The sequence below is a fragment of the Engystomops pustulosus genome, chromosome 7 (assembly GCF_040894005.1).
Source record: "Engystomops pustulosus chromosome 7, aEngPut4.maternal, whole genome shotgun sequence".
In the NCBI taxonomy this organism is placed as follows: Eukaryota; Metazoa; Chordata; class Amphibia; order Anura; family Leptodactylidae; genus Engystomops; species Engystomops pustulosus.
Genome location: NC_092417.1, coordinates 63,312,241 through 63,334,219, shown reverse-complemented (window position 1 = coordinate 63,334,219; position 21,979 = coordinate 63,312,241). Strand labels below are relative to the sequence as shown.

Here is a 21,979-nt window from a genome sequence, read left to right as displayed (position 1 = left end):
ACTCTAACCAGAAAAAAGTTTTTTGCTTTCAGCATGCAGAGAACTGAACAATACATATGACCAGAACCTTCAATTAACTGATTGAAACCCTCAGCTCTTAAGAACATTCTGTACAAAGCAACAATACAGAGGTAAAATTACACACACATATTATACATACAGATACATTATATATACATATAATATACACATGTCCGCATGCACTGGATTAGACTCTTTAGTCTTGGCAAATATACAATTCACATTCTAAGACTGCATTCACACTGCTGCATGGGGGACGTACATATGGCATACATACATCCCCCATAGAGGGCAATGGGGGCCGTACTAGCGAACCGTACAGTTAAGTACCCTGTGTAAAGATAGGACATGTCCTATTTTTTCTTGGAATACCGCGCCGTGCCCAGTGTTACTCCTCCTACCCCCGGTGCCGGGGCTCATTTAGACGAACGTAATGGGGACTTGTATACTTGACCGCACCACTTGTCAATTATGGCACCTGGTCACGGTGCGGAGAGCACACCATGTCTCACCGCACCCTGACTGACATGGCCTATAATCCACTGTGTTATGGCGCTGGCTGCTTGCGAGAGGCTGACACTATTTCTCCTCTCTCCTGTGCATGCCTGTATGCTAGACAGGGTGTGAATGAAGCCTTCGACTATCAGGGTATTTAGACAGAGATGCCACCGTCCTCCATAAACTAAATGTTTATATCCATTATGACAAGTGCTTGGTCGCAAATATACATTTACCCATTGCATATAAAAACTGACAACTTATGGTTACCGACTTAAAGGGACAAAAGAAGTTAGGCCCTCTCACTCAGCAATCGCCGTCAGCTCCACAGAGATGAACAGGGCAGTCCGACAGTGTGCAAACGACTGCTCCAGTCATCTCTGGGTAGCGTCGAGGGGTCCCACTGGGGTACTTAGGACCCTGTTCTCGTGATCTGTGGGGGTCCCATCACTGAGACCCCATTGATCAGAAAGTGGATAGAGTCCAACTTGTTTTGTGGGAAAAACCCCTTCAATAAACTTAAACTTGGAATAAGAATGGACATAGATAAAAATGGAAGGGCTATCCTATAGTGCTTCATATAGTAATATATCATGTTGGAAGTTAATAATCAGGCATAATCTGCCACGTGTCCACACCTACCTATAAAATATATTATTTATTTGTTTCCTGATGTAAGCTCGAAGGCCTAAAAACTTCCCATAGATCCGGTGAAGAGTGGTCTTCAGGAAATCCCTTTCTCTGGGATCTTCACTGTCAAAGAGCTCCAATAACTAAGAGGTAAAAAAACAAAACCAAAAAAAATAAAGACTTCACTCCAAAGAAAGAAAGCAAAGAGTACATAAGAATATACAGGGACCATCTATAAAGAGTTCAATCATTAGACACATTATCAGGCAACTTTATCTATGTGCGGTCAGTGATTTACACAAACTGCATAAATAAGGAAGAAATGCAAGAGGAAAGAGCATATTTCTTTAATAATGTATATTACAAAGTTTCCCATTATAATATGCAGTATTTATTTATGCAATATTGTCAAAATCCTAGTGACACAATTTTACTGCAAAGAAAACTTGGTCATAAAGCAAATATTAAAAGCTTTGATCAATGGATTTGGAATCAGAATTCCCTTTTAGTCCTGGGGTGTCAAGCCCAAAGGATTTTACAGGAAGGGAGTCAAGAAAATGGCTATTACACAATTGGGCATGTCTTCTGAAAGGGCACTTTCAAACTTTCATAGTTAGTCTGTGAACCCTGGACTGTGCACTCTTCCTTCATGGACCGACAACAGAGAAGAGGATGGGACTCCATGTGTTATATTTGGAGTCCCATCCTTTACACTGTGGTCAGTCCAATAAACAGGGCTTCCACAGCCTACCGCAGTCAGTCCGTGAATCAAGGACTGCCCAGTGTCCTAATATATAGGTACAGACACTTGCCTTCTTCATAGAGGAACAGAAACCTCCTCCCAAACAAGACCAAAAACACAAGCCTGAAGAGAGCTCAAAGGACATCAACCACCAGGATGAAAGACTGTATGCAAATGAGCCCGAGGGGCTCCAGGCTCCATACACACTTATGGAGCCTGGAGCCCCTCAAGCTTATTTGCATACAATCCTTTAGATTGCCGAAGTTATTTTAAAGGACATCAACCACCAGGATAAAGTCTCAAATGAAGCCGCAAGTTTCACAAATGTGTGCTTTATTGGGCAAAACACTGGTCCTGTGGTTAGATTATTTGCAGTTTGCAGCTTCCATGGATGAGGTCAGTTCTCACACAATTACAGCAGAAAAGACTGCATAAATCCAAAAAAAAAAAAAAATAATAATAATCAGGCAGCAATTGGACCTTCTCCAAGTTTGAAGCCTCAGATAGGCTTCAGCCACAGCTGTGTATGTGAGCCCATAGAAATGCAATGCATAGAAATAACTGGACGGAAACAATGGAGGTGTTGAAGCAAACATGTTTCCTATCCGGTACTTGCCTATTCAGCTGACAAAAAAAAAAACTATAATTAAAAAAACAAAAAAACACTTACAAAAGTAATAAAACATACCTGAAGAACAAACTTCTGATCAATGTATTTCTTTGCTACGTTGGGTTGAAAATCAGGAGATTCTAGGAATCTCAAGAAAAATTCATACACAAGCTGAAAGAAAGCAAAACATTACTGAAATAAAAGATGGAAAATGTGGAATGTTTTTATAACTGCAAAACCTACACACAGGTGAAAGTATACATGTCCTGGACTAGTAGTTAGCTAGTGTCTTACATAATTAAGCTGAGCAGCTTTTGTTGCATACACCTAGGGTTTTTTTTTTTTTTTTTTTTAAGAGACAAAGTGCTCAGTCTGCCTAGCAGAATGCAACCTATTCTCCGTTATCACCCTCCACCCCCCTACTATCTTGGTTTTTCCTCAAGTCTAAGAGAGATTGTTGGCAATTACCTGCAAATGAGGCCATGCAGCCTCAAGTGTTGGCTCGTCCTCCTCTGGATCAAATTCTGCTCCTGTTGGATTGGATGATGGAGGTAATGTGCGAAACATGTTCACCGCAAACTTGAAAGAAATACAAATTTGAGTCATTTATAGACAAAGTATCTTTGGTTTCTAAACATCATTATTTCTCTAATGTTTGACATTAGGAGAAAAACTTTGGTTTAAAACAGGATTGAGCTGGCAATCACTGACTGGGGATGGAGATACCAGCATTCCCTCACGGTGACAGCAGTATATATGTAAAAGCAAGGCTATGATGTATTAACCCGTTAACGCCAAGGCCCTTTTTCGTTTTTGTGTTTGAATTCTACACTCCCCACCTTCAAAAATCTATAACTTTTTTTTTATTTTTCCATGTAAACAGCTGTGTGACTTTTCTGGGTAACAAATTGCACTTATTAGTGATGGTATTTAATATTCCATGTCGTGTACTGGGAAGCAGGAAAAAAAATCCCAAATGCAGTGAAATAACGCATTTACGACAGTTTCTTGTGGGCTTGGATTTTATGGCTTTCACTGTGCGCCTTAAGTGACATGTCTACTTTATTGCTTGGGTCGATACGATCACGGGGATACCAAGTTTGTATAGGTTTTATAATGTTTTCATATATTTACAAGAATTAAAACCTCCTGTACAGAATTAATTTTTTTTTTTGCCACCTTCTGGAGCCAATAACTTTTTATACTTAGGTTTACGGAGCTGTGGGTGGCGTCATTTTTTGCGACTTTTGATGACATTTTTAATGCTTCTACTTCAAGTTTTCCAAAATGGCAAAAAAAGTTCCATTTTCGACTTTGGGTGCTATTTTCAGTTACGGGGTTAAACGCAGTGAGAAAGCCTTTTCATATTTTGATAGATCGCAAATTTTCGGATGCGGCAATCCATAACTTGTTTATATAGTTATATGACTCAGGAAATGGGGGTGATTTGAATATTTAGGTTTTTAAAAATTTTTTAAACCTTTTTTTTTTATGTTTAGCAATTTTTCAGACTCCATAGGGTACTTTAACGCTAGGTTGTCTGATTGATCCTACCATGTACAGCCAAGTATGGCAGTATATGGGGATTTTCCTCCCCATTCATTACGAGACCAGAGGCTGTCATGGCGACTGATCACTGCCCACGATCACCCCCTCCCCCCCAATCGCATCATGTGGAGTGACGATCTTCACCAAGATGGCTGCACCCGTCTTTTTGAAGCCGACGGCAAAGTGATCGACGGGTTAACACCCACAATCGTGGGCGTTCACCAGTAAGTGTTTGCTGCAATATGCAGCAAAGACATACCGGCTATGGAGAAGGCTCATCCCGTGAGCACTCTCCATTCAACCGCAGCCGACGCGTGGCGTAGTATTACGCCATGTGTCGCCAAGGAGTTAAAAGGGTTGTCCCAATTTTAGGCGTTATCCCTAAGGATAGGGTATAAAGTGATCATTGAGATTCTGACTGCTGGGACCACCACGATTATGAATATGGGTGCCAGCTATGAACGACACCAGTCATAAAAAATGTGACCCTCCATGTGGAGAACGGGGATCCTGTTCTCCCTAATTGATGAAGCTGCAGGAAAACAACAGACTATGAGAGTGCTGGGCTACCTCCAGCACTTCCATTAGTAACTGTGGGGGTCTCAGCAGACGGACCCACACAGATCACCTTATTATCCCTTATCCTCTGGATAGCAGATAACTTCTTAACTTAGGACAATCACTTTAATAACGAAAAACAAAAGCAAACAATGTTGCTTCTTCACCATGTAATTGCAGTGGTTAGTCTGCGAATCAATGTGGATCGTGCGGTGGCCCTTTTTCAGGGACTGACCACAGTACTGGATATGAAATTCATTCATCTGTGTAAACAACTGCATCTGTATAGCCAAACCATATGATGGAATACATGCACACATTAAACTCTCCGTACTCACCATGTGCACAACCTCAGGGTAGATTGGTTCTGTGATGACGTTGCGATTGTGGGTTATATATTCCACCATCTCGCTCAGAGCCGCTCTCTTTACTTCCTTCCATTTTAGGTCACTCAGTGGGTCTGAAACAAAGTCGAAGAGGACGCAACACTGGCGTAGCTTCTGCACAAACAGCTTTTCTTGCTCTGCTGGAGGTACATCTGAAAAAAAAAATGTAAGAGCAAGAAATAAATTAAGTAGACCATTAAGAAAAAACGGAGGACTGACCCTTCCTGCAAAGCATTGTATATTATATTCATCAGCGGGCATCCGCTTAGGTCAGTATCACACTGCAGTATTCTGCTCCGTATTTAGGTTTCTTGGAAACAGCCTTACTTTTCTCATGCTGTACAAGCCATTTAGAGAAACTAAACACAACGTTCTTGTATTTACAGATAAACAAAATCTTGTTCTAAGGCCATTACAGCATTATTATAATTATGTCAACAGATGACTGACAGGAAGGCACAGTCCATGTCCTCCCAGTGTTGTCCTGTCGTTATCAGGTCATTGGTTTCTATGGCAGCAATCCTTTTATGCAACAATATTGTATGTACTTTCAATAACATTATTTCAAGGGAAACCAACACCATGTTTTTATACATTATATATAAATAAATATAAAACCATTGCAAATTATATACCGTATATTCCGGCGTATAAGATTCACGGCGGCGGTCGGATCGCGCTGCATGGAGAGGGCTCACGGGCTGAGCCCTCTCCATAGCCGGTAAGTCTTTGCTGCATATTGCAGCAAAGGCTTACCGGTAACACCGATCTAGCACCGATCGCGGATGTTTTCACAGCGATGGCTGCCGGCAGCCTCAAAGAGATAGCGGCGCATGGGCGCATACTCACCCTCCGGTGGCCCCGATGTCTGCGCGGCTCGTCTTCAGTCTTCCGCGCCGTCTTCTTTCTTCTGCTGGGTGCCGCCATGTTTTTCCCCGGGGCGGCGCCTAGTATGACGTCAGCAGCGGCGCGTCATACTAGGCGCCTGCCGGGGAAGATCAATGGCGGCGCCCAGCAGAAAGAAGACGGCGCGGAACACTGAAGACGGGCCGCGCTGACATCGGGGGAGGAGCGCAGCACATCGGGGCCACCGGAGGGTGAGTATATAAGTTTTTTTTTTTTTTTTATGCTGGGCAGTGCTGTATACTACTGGGTGCAGTGCTGTATACTACTGGGGGCAGTGCTGTATACTACTGGGGGCAGTGCTGTATACTACTGGGGGCAGTGCTGTATACTACTGGGGGCAGTGCTGTATACTACTGGGGGCAGTGCTGTATACTACTGGGGGCAGTGCTGTATACTACTGGGGGCAGTGCTGTATACTACTGGGGGCTGTGCTGTATACTACTGGGGGCAGTGCTGTATACTACTGGGGGCAGTGCTGTATACTACTGGGGGCTGTGCTGTAATGGTAATGTTGTTGTTGTATGCCTTATGTTTATGAGCGACAGTTTTCCTGCTATATACCTGCATGTCATAAGAATTTACATTAAAAAAAGGACCATGTTAAATTCAAATCTGTTTTTTTAAATTTTTACCGGTGTTTTGTATGCGTTGGAAAAGGGGTAGTCTTATACGGCGAATATATCTTAAACTCTATATTTTAAACAGGAAAGTAGGGGGGTCGTCTTATACGCCGGAATATACGGTAATATGTCAAGCTACTCAGTCCCTCCAGCTCAATAACATCTTAGTGACAGATCTGCAGTAGAGGTATAATACTGCTTGGAAAGTTAACCATGAGGTACTATCCAACTTTATGAACATTGCAAATAAATTTAAGGTTATCTTAAGCAGGGTATGCACAGTTAAAGGGAACCTGTCACCACATTTGCACATATACAGCTGGTTCCTAAAGAGTCCTAACTGAAGCCATTCTTTTAGCTAAAAATTGTTTCCTTCATATCCCCATATATCAGTTTTATGTTATATCACCTGGAATCAGAGGGGGCGTGTCTTGCTCAGCAGTCCCTCCCATCTGCTCCTCCCCAAGCCTTAAGCCTCGTTACTATTCTGCAGTTCATGTTAAGTGACCAGGGTGATGTCAAAGGTCCTGTACCCTTTACATTTGCAAAATGTACCTCATGTAATCACAGCAGCCTCCATGGACTTCTACTCCTCTCCATCCTCCATGGAGGCTGCTGTGATTTCATGTGATTACATTGCTAAAGGACCTGAGATGTCACCCTGGTCACAGGACATGAATGTAACACAAGGCAGAGCTGTCAGTCAAAGTAAAGGGGCGTGGTTTACTGGCAGCCTGGGACAGAGAAGAGTCAAAGAGTCAGGAAAGCTAATTTGCATATCAGAAAAACGACTGTAATTAAGGTACAGTGTCGCACTGGCAGCTAATTTTAGGTGATATGGGGAGGACTTGTAATCCTTTACCAGCAGGCATTGTTATTCAGGGTGGTAAAATTCTGGCAACAGTTCTTCTTTAAGTATATAAGGAGCCAGTGTAGGTGGTTTATTGGGTGCTGCCACCATCATGCAGACAACCCACCTACAACATCGCAATGTTATCCATTACATTTTAGCTTGGCTTTCCTCAGTACCTGGTGTCCTGGCTAATTTGGGTGATCTGCATACTTTCTCTCTTTGTGGCACTATCGCTTAAATTTCTACATTTGAATAATTCATGATTCACCCCCTCAATATTGGAAGTTTTTGATATTGTGTAGGCTCCTTTATATGTTATTTGTTTGAGAAACTGATGATGAGACACGGACTTGAATAGTACTTATTTTACTACCTGATGTAAGTCATGATGAACCATGAAAAATAAACGGCAAAACTGTATTCTAAGAAGGTATAGAGTCAGCTCACCTGAAGATCATGCAGCAGCTTCTGGTAAGGTTGGAGCACGGACAATTCTTGTTCCCAGTCCAGCACAAGCAAAAACATGTAGCGGATCCAGCTTCACACAACCATCCAGGGTCAGTAAACACATAGCAATTTATTTCATATTCTCTAAAAATTCTATGTTTTTACTGACCCTGGATGGTTGTGTGAAGCTGGATCCGCTACATGTTTTTGCGAAACCGTATTGGGTTTACTTACCAATACATTTGGACTGTATCAGTTTTTTTTTTGCCTGTAAATGTTATGACATTTGTCTGTTATATGTGTGGTTTGTGGAGCCAACTAATGTTACCGGGACACTATATGTGTGTTAGTTCATATTTAGTATAAGTAGACGTTGCTTTTCTGCCATTTTTAAAAGTATTCTAATAAAAGGTCATCTTTTAGAGGTTCCTAGTGATTTTACAATTCTCTATATAATATCTATATAGGATACATCCTTATTATGTATGTCCTACTGATGGTCAGCCACTGTGATTTATATATCTTAGGCAAAGGAAACAAATTGCAGGGTTGCTGCAGAATGTTTGACTAATGAATTTTTTCTGGTTTCTTGTGATCCAAAAATCCGTCACCACAATTGACCAGCTTTGGGTTCTAAGCTTTTTTTTTTGCAGCATGTGGATTGCCATTCATTTATGCGCTGGCCTCTCTAAAACCAAATGTCAGATGGGTCCCTGAGAGTTCATCTCAGGGAACATGAATTTGTTTACCAATGTAAGTCAATACCCCATCCAACATGCATGAGGTGCGGACACTGAACATGAACATAATGTGTAATGCAAACTCAAGTCCAAAGTCTAAAACCTGTTCTTAAAATAGCCGCTACACTGAAAAGAAACCCCACGGTTCCCATTTTTGTGGCCAAACAAACAGACACTTCTGAATAGATGAGACATTGATGTAGCTGCCATGGGATACAAAGACTCAATCAAAGTATGTGCGGAAGTGGAGCTCAGCGAACAGGACCCGGCACAAACAGAAACTAGAAACAAGGCTTTCTGCGAGACAATTCGTGTGTTGGGTCGGTGTTTATACAAAAACCTCACAATGTCTCCATGGCCTGATTTTGAAAGCAAAATTTGCTCACAAAAGGAACAAATTTAGCCATAAATTCAGACCCCAAAACATAAGCAACATTCAACATTGTAAGTTCAACATTTTTAACACGCGTTCTACCGAGTTCCACCTACACTCAGTGCAAAGGGAATTGGCCATATTAGAATTCATCAGCCCCAATCTTTTATTCTGCAGCATCCAACAAGTCACATACACTGAAAATATGTGATAACACTATATTGAGGGATTTATAGATGCACTTGACTGTAAAAGCACATGCACACACAGCATAGCTCTGTAAAGCATAGTTTACACTTGCACTCAAACCTGGATTAGTTTACTTCACTTCCATTAGGGTGTTGTCACATGTACCTCTAGCGCAGTTTCCAAAGCAGTTCTAGCGTATGTGTACACATATGCATTTAATTATAATAATCTTTATTTATAAAGCGGCATATAATTCTGTAGCGCTTTACAAATCATAGAGGACAAATACAAATATACTATTACATTACAGAATACAAACAGTCATATGGAACAATAGGAGTGAGGGACCTGATCACAAGAGCTTATAGTCTATGAGGATGAGGGGGACACAGGAAGTACAAGAGTTTGTATAATGGTAAAGCCATTCTTTATAAGGGAACAGAATAAAATAATAAAAATTATGCTGCTGAAACCGGTCATCAGTTGCCATCTTATATACAGATTCAAGGTGAAAGTAACTGTAGAGAATTCTAGAGCTCGGTATTAGGACTGGCACCAGCACTGGGCATACCAGGGCATGTTCCAGGGCCCAGAGCTGTTAGAGGGGCCCACAAAAGGCTGTACATAAAGATTCCACGGGGATGAGGGGACTGTATCTAATGAAACCATAGGGGGCTTAAATAAAATAACCATAAAAGGGGCTGATAAACTAGGGAAATGGAGACTGTTTTAGTTTTTGAAATTTTAATGCCGCCATGCGAGTGCATCGCAGAGGAGTCCACTGATGGAGCCAGCAAGGGGACTCTGTTACACAGAGAAGAGCCCCTGAGGCTCATTGGCATAACGGATCATGTTTCAGGAGGCACAAGCCAGTATGTAAGCGTGCTTGGTTTAGAAGCACTGCATCCACTTGTTCCCAATTTTCTACTTCCTAAACCTGCAGTGTGTCAAAAAAAAAAAAAAAAAAAATGCTACTTAAAGAGAGATCTGTCTGGTTAATCCCTTTAGACTCAAACATAGTACGACAACACTCAGAGGCAGAGATGCAAAGTAAAACACCAGGTTTGTCAGAAAGAATTTCTCATGAAACAATATTTTAGCTTTGTGGACTTAAACGTTGAAAAAGAAAGGGACAATACCAAAAGCAATAGAATGGATACCACATAAATAAAGGCAGAACCGTATGTCCTGCCAGTCAGAGAATTCAGCTCCATCACAATAGGAGAGGAAGGTTCTCCTGCAGAGGGGCAAGGTTTTCTACAAGGATACTTGTTGGCATTCTCTCGCCTGGCATCAGCGTCTCCTGCCCCTTCCTGATTGCTAATGAGCAGCGATGCCATGTATCATCATCACCCTGTGCAACAAGCAGGAGACAGGAGGTGGGGGCAGGAAAACCACCACAGTTTATCCCAGTAAATAACACACAATACACAGTCAAACTCAATTACAGCCTTCGTCATCGTTGCCTGGAAACCATTGATGGCTGAGAGCTTTCTTACTGGAAAGGTGCTAAATGACAGCAACGCATGAACCACCAGCGCTCAGGACTGGAAACATACGGGCGAGCGCACAACATGGGAGCCTCCTTCATACACCTATACCACCGGGCTAGGGAGAAAGGGATTTCATCTCCATAAAAAGGGGATTACAGAGATCATGTCAGGGCGGGCGACCATTTTACCCTGTGATGAGAATAAAATTCACAATTGATCTGTCTGACACACATTTAAGCTGATCATAGACTCAATGAGAACATGGAGCAGCAAAAGAAGAATAGAAAAAAAAAAAAAAGCATAAATGGACTCGTTGTTCGAATGTTTGTAACTACAAAGTTTACAAAGGCTCTTGGAGAGAACCCATCTCCAGGTTTTGCCCTACTTAAACCACAAGCCCCTTCAGGTGGGGTATGAAATGCATTTTCTAGAATGTTTTATGTGAAATCTCACCTGTTTAACTAGAAAATCGCCTCCAAAGCAAATCTGACTCTTCACACCTCATTTTCACAAGAGAGAGAAGTCATGTTTCTCTCCTGTCCTATAGCACCTAGAAACATGGGTTTTTGTGTCATATTAAGATCACCTCAAGAGCACATAAGGCTTATGGCTTTGTGAGCAACAGAACCAGAGACACAGGCAGCTAATGATAGCTGGAAATGCAAACTGCAGGTAAAAGGTTCCAGTTCCCACTTTATTTTTAACTGCCTGTGTTTAACATAAAAAGAGAAAATTTTAGAAAATCGCATCCCCTACCTGAGGGGAGTAGTAGTTCGGTGTGGTAAACCTGGTGACAGGTTCCCTTTAAGTTAGATTAATTGACAACATTGCATGCAAATGATGTATGGGGCATTAGAAACTTATTTGGAACCACACTGGCATTTTAATTTTTTTTATATATTTAGCTTACAATAACAATTTTAACCACCTCATTTCCTCTTATTTTATAAATATTATAAGTAACTTTGACAACTGGGCATCACCAGTTTGTCAAAATTTCAGTGTGCATTACATCAGAGATGAAAATGCCATAGTCACGTCTCTGACTAAAGAAAAGGGAAAATTCTAGTACCAAATTTAGCTACAAGCAAAGGTCACACTAACATTTTTCCAGAAGGATAATACAGGCAGTCCCCGGGTTACATGCAAAATTGTTCTGTAAGTTTGTTATCAAGGTGAATTTCTATGCAAGTCGGAACTGTGTATTTCATCATTGAAACCCCAGTCAGAATTTTTTTGGTCTCTGTGACAATTGGATTTTTAAAAATGTTGGATTGTCATAAGAACCAAGATTAATAACAAAGCTTCAATGCAGACACCTTTGATAACTATTATATCTGTTTGTTGTAGCCTAAGGGTAAAGTTCAGTTATTTAACAATATCCAGAGGTCCGTTTGTAACTGGGGGTCATCTGTAAGTCGGGTGCTCTTAAGAAGGGGACCGCCTGTACTCCTCTTAGCAATTTTGAGGTGTATGAAATTTTTATTTATACAAATAAAACTAAAAACTCTTAGGTGTATAGTGTTACTAGACACCATTGATACAAGAAAATTATTACAGCCAGCGTTTTCTGTGCTTAATAACCAATTGAGACAAATATAGTTTTCTAACATAATGCATTAGTCTGCATTCACAAATGGCGTTTTCCTTGCCTTTAGAAACGCAATATAAGCCCCCATCACATTTGGGTTTCCATACAAACTACCAATTAAAACAGCAGATGTTGGTTAACAAATCACATGCATTTCTAGGGAAACGCATATGCAATCAGGCAGAGCGCCGTCCGTGGGGGTTTGTCTTGCTGAGTGCTTCGCCCAGGAGAGCACATGGTTGTCTAAATGTGGCACCCACTACCAGACTGTGGCCGATGCTGCCGACCCCCCTCCAGACCAGACTATGGCTGAATGACTCCATTTACCCCACAAGAGCGGACTATTTATAATAAAAAAAGATTTATTCCCGCATCCCCTCACATAAAAATATAACTTTTAGAATATATATATATATTTTTATTTTTCGACTGGGGCAGCACCTATCAAGGAGCATATTATGGGCGTGTTCCCTGCTGTTCTTTTCAATAGAACAGAGATAAAAGGTGATCTATGGGCCGTTAGGCCCATAGGATGACTTATCAATAACCTGTATAAGGACATCCAGAGAGAATGCACATAGCATCCTCCCAGCATGCCTCTCACCCCCTCAGTGCTCAGTAGATGCAGAGAACTGTTGATATCAGCCCCGTCAGGATTGGGCTGTCAGTGTGATGTGCCATGGGGACAGGCAGGGCTTCTTGTGGCCACTGTATAAGGTCAGGGGACCAGAACACTGGTGCAGGAGTAAAACTGCTTGTGTACGAGTCATAGAAACAGCGTTATTGTGACCTATGGTTACAAGAAATAAAAGAGGAAGAGTTTAAAAGGAAATATGCAGGTTTTATGGGAAGTTACCTCACTCAAGCAGCTGTGTCAGAGGTCATAGGTCTGCACCCAATCCAAAGTATTTAAGGGTTTTTGGTCAACAAGATGATTTTACCATAGGCAAGTGTAAGACAAGATTACCCATGCCAGAAATCCAAGGATGCCACAGAGGTGGTCATACATCTTTCCTCCAGTCCTGAATGGCTGATTTGGTCTAGTTATAGCGTATTTGACATTTCTCACAACAAAATATCCAGGATGACCTCTGACAAGTGTCAAACTGCTGATGACAGAGAATAATAACCATCGAATGGACATACCAGGCAAAGAAATAGAATGATGCAATAGTCAAGAGTCTGGAACCTGTGTGTGTAATTTATGCATTCCTTGTATTTCTTGCTTTAATGCTGGCAGAAAACGTAGAGAAAATGCAAGTCCAGGCCGCATTAGATTTGTGTTAAAGAGGGAATAATACAAGTGGAACAAGAACGTACTTGAAGCAATAAAGACAGTGGCAGCCTCCCGCCCCTACTGTGAATGCGGCAAGTGAGGCGGTCGGCCGTCAATCACCTGCGCTCGGTATGTAGTATGGAGTCAAGCCTGAACATGGAAACAAAATGTGAAATATCTGCATTTCAGAGATAAAAGGGGGTGTAAAAGCTGCGTGACACTTGTGGATTAGCAGACAGAGCTGTGCAATATGTCTCCTATACATATCCAATGCCATCGAGATCTGCACAACAGCAGCTGGCAATGAATCTGATATACATCACAAGGGGGGGGGCATTAGATTAAGACTTTTTAATTCAGCCAGGGAGTAAAATGCAGGAGCAAAAATAAAATCTCATCACACCATCTGTATGATAAGAAATCATGAACTCTGGTTATAGATTACCTGTTTGAACGGCCTTATATGACATACAGAAGTTACAAATGTGAACTGGATGGGCGATGATGTAGGCAGAAATCGAAGTGGCCATGACCTCCTTGGGATTGAGGGTTAGATCTCTGTACATCATGATCTGCTATATGGCAGACTTTTGCCAGCTTAAAGGGAACCTGATACCATATTAAACTCTATTAAAAGATTGCTGCCCCCCCTCCCCTCAGGAAGGGTATGAGAGGTCCTTTCTTCATTTCCGTCTGATGTAAAAACGTACCCTTAAGAGAAAACTCCTCCAAAGTAATATGAAAATGAGAAAAGTCATATTTGCCGGAGAGGAGTCAAGTTTAGAAGCTGCAGGAGGAGCAGCACTATAGATGGCCCCATCTTCAGGTCTACAGAATAAGCAAGAACACTGTCCTGACAGAAAGCAGCCATAGAGACAGAGAAGGCTATCAGTAGTAGGTCCCCGTGTCTAAAGAGATAACACAGCCATATTTCTCTCACATTGCCCTGGGGCAGCAATGCCATGCTACATAGGTGAGTGATGATGATAGGTGGCACAGTCACAAGGGAGATGATGTATGGGGAGTTAACCAGACACGCAGAATCGCTATCTCCTAATACAAATAAAGGGAAATTATTGTCAGTGCACACCTCTACCACATCTCTGAGCGTAGTGCTAGGATTCACAGTGTTCTGGTAAGCAGCACACACATCCTCATCATAGTAGAAACATTTACCCGGAGAGTTCAAGAGAAGTTTAGTAAAACTATCCTCCTAAACAGGTGATCTCCTCCTTAACTCCAATTTTGCAAAAAGGTGTATATAAAACTTTAATTTGAACAACCTCTGGAAGCTGGATGTGAGGTGGAGTTAATGCCCTCCATGAGCAATATGCCGGCTGCGGATTTCTAGGATTGGCTATGTGGCTCCTGCCCCGTTTAAAGGAGTTTTGCCAGTTCTAATTTAACAGAGTTGAATCATTGTAAAATGGAAAATGTTGTAACTTAACATGGTCATCAAACAAAAATTTTATAAATAAGGAGTCATCTTAATCTACCATCTAAATCCATCATGATAAAGCAGGGAACTTACTCATAGATCCAGGCACAACGACTATAGTAATTGTCTCCTACTGTGTCTAAAATCAACCTTTTCACAGTGCCTGGATCTAGGAGTAAGTATGCTCGATTTGGATGGTAGATTTCATCTTATACTATGAAAGAAACTATCGTATAGCCAACATATTCAAAGCTATCAAAATATGAAAAGGGACGAATGAACAACCATTCCACAGAAGAAAACATGTATAAGTAAAAAATGTATATGTAAAGCCTATGAGCCCATATACTTCCTCTATAAGCAGAGCTAAGAAAATATAATCCCTTGTGAAGCAAAAAGGCCCAATAAAAGAGAATGTGTGCCTCTTCAGGTGGGGATCACTTACATTACTGCACATTTTCAGTTACATTAAGGTTTGTTCAGGTTTTTTTTATCCCTGGGATATATGAAAACATGCATCTATTACAGACAGCAAGCAGAGGACCAAGTAATGTTATAAGCAGTAAAACAGAAATACATATTCATTTCTTAGTTAGATCTACAGTATACCCAACAGTGTGCAACACAAAAAACACCTAAATGTTGTGCTAGCAATCCAACAGGTTTCACTGGACTGTTTTATTCTGGGGATATATATATTTATTATATTTATTTATATACATTGGACATGGAGTAGACTATATTAATCATATATTGAATATGAAATTTACCATCTTTAAGACCAAGCAAAGTTTATCACATAGTAACAGCAATAATCAAATCATATCAGATACCCAACTGTAGCTCATAATGTATGGAAAAAAAATCCTGGGATCCCGAAACCAAGAACCAGTATGACAACTCCCAGCAGCTGTATCGTCATCCAAAATAACAACTGTATAGAGTCGCAGTCTATGAGATAAGATACAATATTAAACAAATTAACCAAAAGGGGCAACAAACCAAACACTGATCGACGTATCTGTTTGATATAAAGCTGGAGAGCACGATCCTGATATATTAGATTCTTACCCTGCTGACACGGAGATTAAGGGATTACTGTATGTGTACAATGCTACTGAATATGCTCTAGCAATATGAGCTACAGATCTAGTTACCCACAAGCCCACAATGAGCCTATGCCACACACTATGGCTGGTGTCATACTACTGCTCCGGCATTTATATTGTCATTATACAGCATTGTATCATAACATTTATAAATAAAATGTTGATAAAAGGTTGCTGCAGCACAAATTACAAAATCCTGAGGCCTAGTTTGAGAAAATGCATTCACAAAAAAATAGGAAGGTGGGGGGTAGCATCCCAGATCACAATGTTCCACCCGTCATGCACTGGAGAATAAGAAGTCCAAAAATAGAAACTACCAGGAATCATGAAATCAGCCAGTGTCCTTATCCATAGCAATGATTTAGGTTTCATTCATGGGATGGAGACTTCTACAACAACAAGTGAGGGACGGCCATAACGTGACATCGGCCTGAGTGTCTTGGATATGTTGTTCCAGACTAGTTGTGTAGTATAAGCGAGCCCTACCTCCCATCACCCAAGCACCTTCCCTTAGATACTGATTTCATGTCCTTTGACATAAGAGCTCAGAGAAGGAGGGGAGAAGGGAAGAAAAGACAGAAAAAGGCAGCAATATATCACTGGTGTAAAAGGGGTTAAACCAGAGCAGCAGCGGATCCAGTTATCTGCTCCCAGCCATGGAGCTGAAGGGTTAAGCTGCGGAGAACTTCCTGCTTCTCTTCCCCAGCGCTCACAATGGCTGTGAAGCCTTCACTATTGTACAAGGGTTGGAAGGAAAACGCAACTCACCACGGATATAGAGCAGTGCTGCTGGCTGGAAGGGGCCATTGGAATTTGCTGCGTCTACAACCATCCTGCTTGCAGGTTCGTTACATGTCAGCATCAAAGCAAACCCAGCAGAGGGGAAGAGGAAAAGGCAGCAGCGTACTCCTTAAGGCAGCGATTCAGTCTCCATTTTAGTTATTTTTTTTTAAAGGAAAAAAAAAAGCAAGAGAAAGGAAGCAGCAGGCAGGTCTGCAGCTGGAGGGAACTGGGCTGGAGCTGTGATGTCACCAAACAGGAGGCGTCTCATTGGCTGGCCCAAGCAGCTGAAAGTGACACTAAAAACTACAAATAGAAAAGCAGATCTGATTGGCTGTCACACGACATTACAGACTGCTCAGGGTTAGGCTCAGCCTGCATTCAACTACAACTTTTTTTTTCTCTCAATCTATAGCACTGGGGAAGTAGAGGTCAGAGGTGCTAAAGACCTAAGAGGAACACAACAAACCCTAAGAGGGGAGGAACAAAACACATTCCCTCTCCCTTCACTAACCTTTTGTCTAACAAACTATGCCCCACGATACCAAGAAGAGGGCAGGGAAGGGTTAAAGGGACTGGAAGAAGCATTTACTACACAATACAGCCCGGGAAGTCCTGCCACAAGGAAATGCAGGGGACTGGAAGAGAACACCAGGTCTAGTACACTGCAACTATGTATCACATGCAACAAAGTATCAAGTGTACAAATATACAACACAAAAAAAAAAAAATCATCAACTGCATCACACAGGACACTCAAAAATCTAGGGTAGAATTTAGTAATTTTAAGGTTTCTGGGAAAGCTGGGTTTTGCAACCATAATTCTACATCTATGAAGTGTTGTCACAATGATACGAGGAAGAAGGCTCATCTCTGAATGACTAAATGACAGGGGCACCAGTAATTCAGACTCTTCCTGTATTATTCACAGGCACATGTCAACAGGTAGAGAGCCTAGAAGCCTGAGCTGCCCCACAGCCCGTCACTTGCTGTAATATGGCAGTGCTGAAGCATATCTCAAGGTCTCCTAGGTTATTTAGCGGAATGACAGGATTTTTATTTTCATTTAAATAACAGAAGGGGGGGGGGGAGCATTTTTCATGTGCATGTTTCTGACATGGAGGACTGGCATTGAACACAGGCTCACTGTTTTCAATGGGTATTGTCAGACATGCATTTTTTTCATGTATACACACAAAAATCATCCCATAAATGGGTATGTTCACCTGGGGCATTTGTATTCGATTTTTAAAAAAACCCACAATGCAAATGCCCTGGGCAGGGCCTTGGTCCCATCGCATTGCCGTTTCCTTTGTTTAAATGCAAGACACTGGGTGCTAGTTACTGATCGCAAGCATTTCCATGGATATGCGAATGGCCCAGTGCACATCCCTATACACTTGCAATGCACGTTTTGTGACTGCACCGTGAGATAAACTCTACTAAAGCATAATAAGTGTCTGCCGCTCACCAGTCTGGAATGGATGGCCCACCCATACTCTAAAAAAATAAAAAATAAAAAAAATGGCATCATCCAAATCCATCCTGCGGCTGTCTGGATACGTAAAAAAAGCATGCCAATGTCAGATGTTACGATAGTGCCCATATCAATAGTTGGCAGCACCAGTCAGTCACATTTGGGGATGTAACTGCTGAAGACAAGAACACAGACACTGCTTAGGGAATAAAAGGACAATTATGTTTAGCCCCCCCCCCCCTCCCAAAAAAACAAAAACCAAAGTGGTGGGTATATAGCTAACAACATCATAGCAGTGGCCAACTTCAAATATCCAGATCTCCTGAACCCTGGCACCTAGAAACACAATCTGGTGTCATATTAAACAAGAATATATCCCCTTTAGTATGATATCTGGTATTGTGTATGGATGAGTCATAGAACCAGAGATATCTACTCTTAAAATTGTAGTTTAAAAAGCAAAAAGCTTTCGATTTCCAAGATGTCCGATTTCAGATCTCCGGTTCTGTGAAGCATCCATACACAACCATATCAAATTAAAGGGAACATTCTCCTGCTTAATGTGCCACCAGAAATGTGTTTCTAGGAAATATAGGTGTTAGAAGTGTGCCCCCTTCCAGCATGACAGCTGAAGGCAGAATGTAGAAGGAGCGGCAGCAAGGAATTAGCTTATAGTTTGCAGAATTGCAGAAGTACATGCACCCTCTGAACTTGCAGCTAAACTTTGGGAAAGGGGGATGGAATGAGGCTGTACATATTTGTAATATATTTTGGTAAAAGTTTATGCAGTTTTACTATTCAAAAACTAATTGGAAAAATGACAAAAAAAAAGCATATTTTTCTTATTTTATACAGAAACAAAATATGTAATTAATAAAACTATCCTATCAAGGTATGTAAAGCTACGCATTTTAAAAAGTGCATAACAGAACTGCAAATATTGACCTGGACATTCAGGCATCCAGGTAGAGGCTCCAAAGCAACATTCCCTTTCTGATAACCTGTATGTATAGTGATCTCATGACATTGTGTAGATTATAGGACATGTTGCAGTCAGAGTTATCCTCTTTTGTAACTCTGCAGAAAATAACAGAAGTTGGTACTTTCATGTATAAGGCCTTACTGGATGCACAAACCTCTACAATGACAAATTGCAGACATGGAAGCCAATATGCCATGTACAAATATGTGGACACTACCATTGCATATTTAACATGCTAGAAGTATTGCACTGGACAAACTGAAGCACAATTATCAATTTTCTACATATGTACCCACATTCAGGTTTTCTGATGCCATATTTAAAGCCAAAACCAAAGAATGGAGCGAAAAAAAGAGGATGAGCAGCACCTGTCAATTACATTCTCACCCATTATGATCTGCATCTGCTTTTAGTCAAGGCATCTGTACACTTGAGTCTCGGAGCACACTGTAGATGAGTAAGCCAGTGACTATTCTTTAGGATATGAGGGGGATGACAAGAACTACATCCATTTAACTGTATAAAGAGACTTTATCACGGTGCATCATATTTTCACAACTCTATTGCAGAAGATCACCAGCTTTGCCGGCTGACATCACTGCAACGATTAAACCCCAAAATTAATCATTAGATACAAGGGAGACTGGAAAGTTGGCCGCAGAGGGCTGTGAGTAGTCACTATGGTACCCCAGGACATGTGAAGCACTCCTCTACCTGGTACACGGAACAATACTTAGTAGAGATCACTCATATATATTGGGGCTTTTTTACGCTTTCTTTGATACAATAATTTGGAATATGATAAAAAATACTTGGTGTAGCATTTAGATACTCAATGCTTCCCAATATCGGGGGGGGGGGGGGGGGGAATACAAATTCCTTTCACTGTGTTGCCTTTTCAAATCCTAATCAGTTTCAATTAGGACAAGAATAGACATACAGATGAAACCAGAGCTTTATATAAAAAGGCACACGTGTCTATCTGACATGAAATCAGTACAAGCTTTTCCTGTTTTAGGTCAAATTAGGATTAGCAACATTATTTAAATTAGCCAAATGCCAGAATAACGATAACCTGTTTATCTATAGAGCAACGAAGCGCATGGTAATTGGTCAAAAACGGATGAGTTTTCAAAACGCATGCGTTAAAACAGACTTAAAAACGGGACGTGTCATCATCCTTAGTGAACAAAGTTGATTTTACAGGGATTGAAGGGAAAACGATTATTTTGCTAAAAGAAGGGTGGCATATCATTTTATAGGGCTTTATGGGAAAGTCAATGATTTGGAGTGGCCATTATAAAGCCCTCATCTCAATGTTATTGAAAATTGCATGGGAAAAGCTGAAAACGCAGGTGAGAGCAAGGCAGCTACAAATATGGTTCAGAGACACCAGTTCTGTTCTGAGGAATGGGCCCAAATTCCCACCAACTATTGTGAGAAGCTTGTGGAAGGATAGTCAAAACATTTGACCAAAGCTGTAAAGTTTAAGGGCTTATTCACACAAATCTAATGGTGACCAATATGCGGCAGTACCATTTGTGGGCGCAAATCGGTCCCTCCCCACTGACGTCTGACCGGAAGTGACATGTCCTATATTTCACTGTGTTATGGGGACGTCCATTCTCCATGGAGAGGGGCACCCCTCCTCCTCTCCAGCGCATGGCTGTATGTTCGCCCGGGTGAACATACATTGTGTAATTGTACCCTGAGGACTATGATACCAAATACTAAATGTTTGTAAACTTTTGACTTTGCAGAAAGAAAAAAACTCATTATACTTGGCAAACATACATAATTTTGCTAATCCTAATTTACCCAAAACGGGAAATGTTTATTTGGATTTTGTGTCAGTGAGGAAAACCTGCATGTGTGTCTTTTCATAGTGTATGTAAACTTCTGGTTTCAACTGTATGTGGATTTGCCCCGGGATTTCTATCCTGGTGGAATCTTCCCTCGCCAAGTACCCTACATACTTCTTTTGTAATGCTAGCAGCATGCAGGGTGCCTGTTTAGGAGAAGCGCAGTAACTGTATTTTTCGGACTATAAGGCACATCGGATTATAAAGGCGCACCATCAATAAATGCCTGCTAAAATGTCGAGGTTCATATATAAGGCACACTTGATTATAAGGCGCACCTGATTATAAGGATGAATGACCAGCAGGTGGCAGACATGTGCACAGTTCAAGGCAGCTGTTCTCAAAAAAGTACGGTTCATATATAAGGCGCACCGGACTATAAGGAGCACCTTTGATTTCTGAGAAAGTCAAATGATTTTTTGTGCGCCTTATAGTCTGAAAAATATGGTAACTCTTTAGAGGCCTGCAGAGGTAGGATCTTATAGTCTGTCAGCATCTGCAGAGACTGACAGTCCTAATAAAGCCTAAAATGCCCCTAAGCTATTTAAACCCTGAGAACCCTGATTTAGAGCACTTTAGATCAGGAACAAGCACAGGAACAATTTTATACACGTTTTCATACATCAATTTCAACACTTGGGGAATTTCATCCTTGGATGCCATCACTAAATCTCATAAAAAGAGGATCCCATCATGAAGAACCATGAAATATTAGGGGCATATCAGATGGCTGCAGCTCCCTCCAGCATAGCAGGGTCAATTTATGACATTTTTATAATTACAATTTATGTACTAAAAAGGTTGATTTAAGCAGATAAAATAAACCCATTAGAAAATGAAGTGAAATTTG

The 21,979-nt window shown here is 41.2% G+C and overlaps 1 protein-coding gene across 4 annotated transcripts in view; it reads right to left on the bottom strand.

Annotated features, from left to right (window-relative positions):
• Positions 1-21,979, bottom strand: part of PPP2R5C (protein phosphatase 2 regulatory subunit B'gamma) — a 70,231-nt gene that overhangs the window by 15,778 nt on the left and 32,474 nt on the right. For 3 of the 4 annotated variants that reach the window (XM_072116197.1, XM_072116195.1, XM_072116196.1), the window contains exons 4-7: positions 4,946-5,145; positions 2,970-3,080; positions 2,580-2,672; positions 1,162-1,292 (exon numbers count right to left, since the gene is read on the bottom strand). In XM_072116197.1, coding sequence (XP_071972298.1) covers positions 1,162-1,292; positions 2,580-2,672; positions 2,970-3,080; positions 4,946-5,145 — 535 coding nt within the window. Of the gene's footprint in view, positions 1-1,161; positions 1,293-2,579; positions 2,673-2,969; positions 3,081-4,945; positions 5,146-16,796; positions 17,017-21,979 lie in introns of those variants that run through there. The other variant, XM_072116198.1, reaches the window with a different exon arrangement.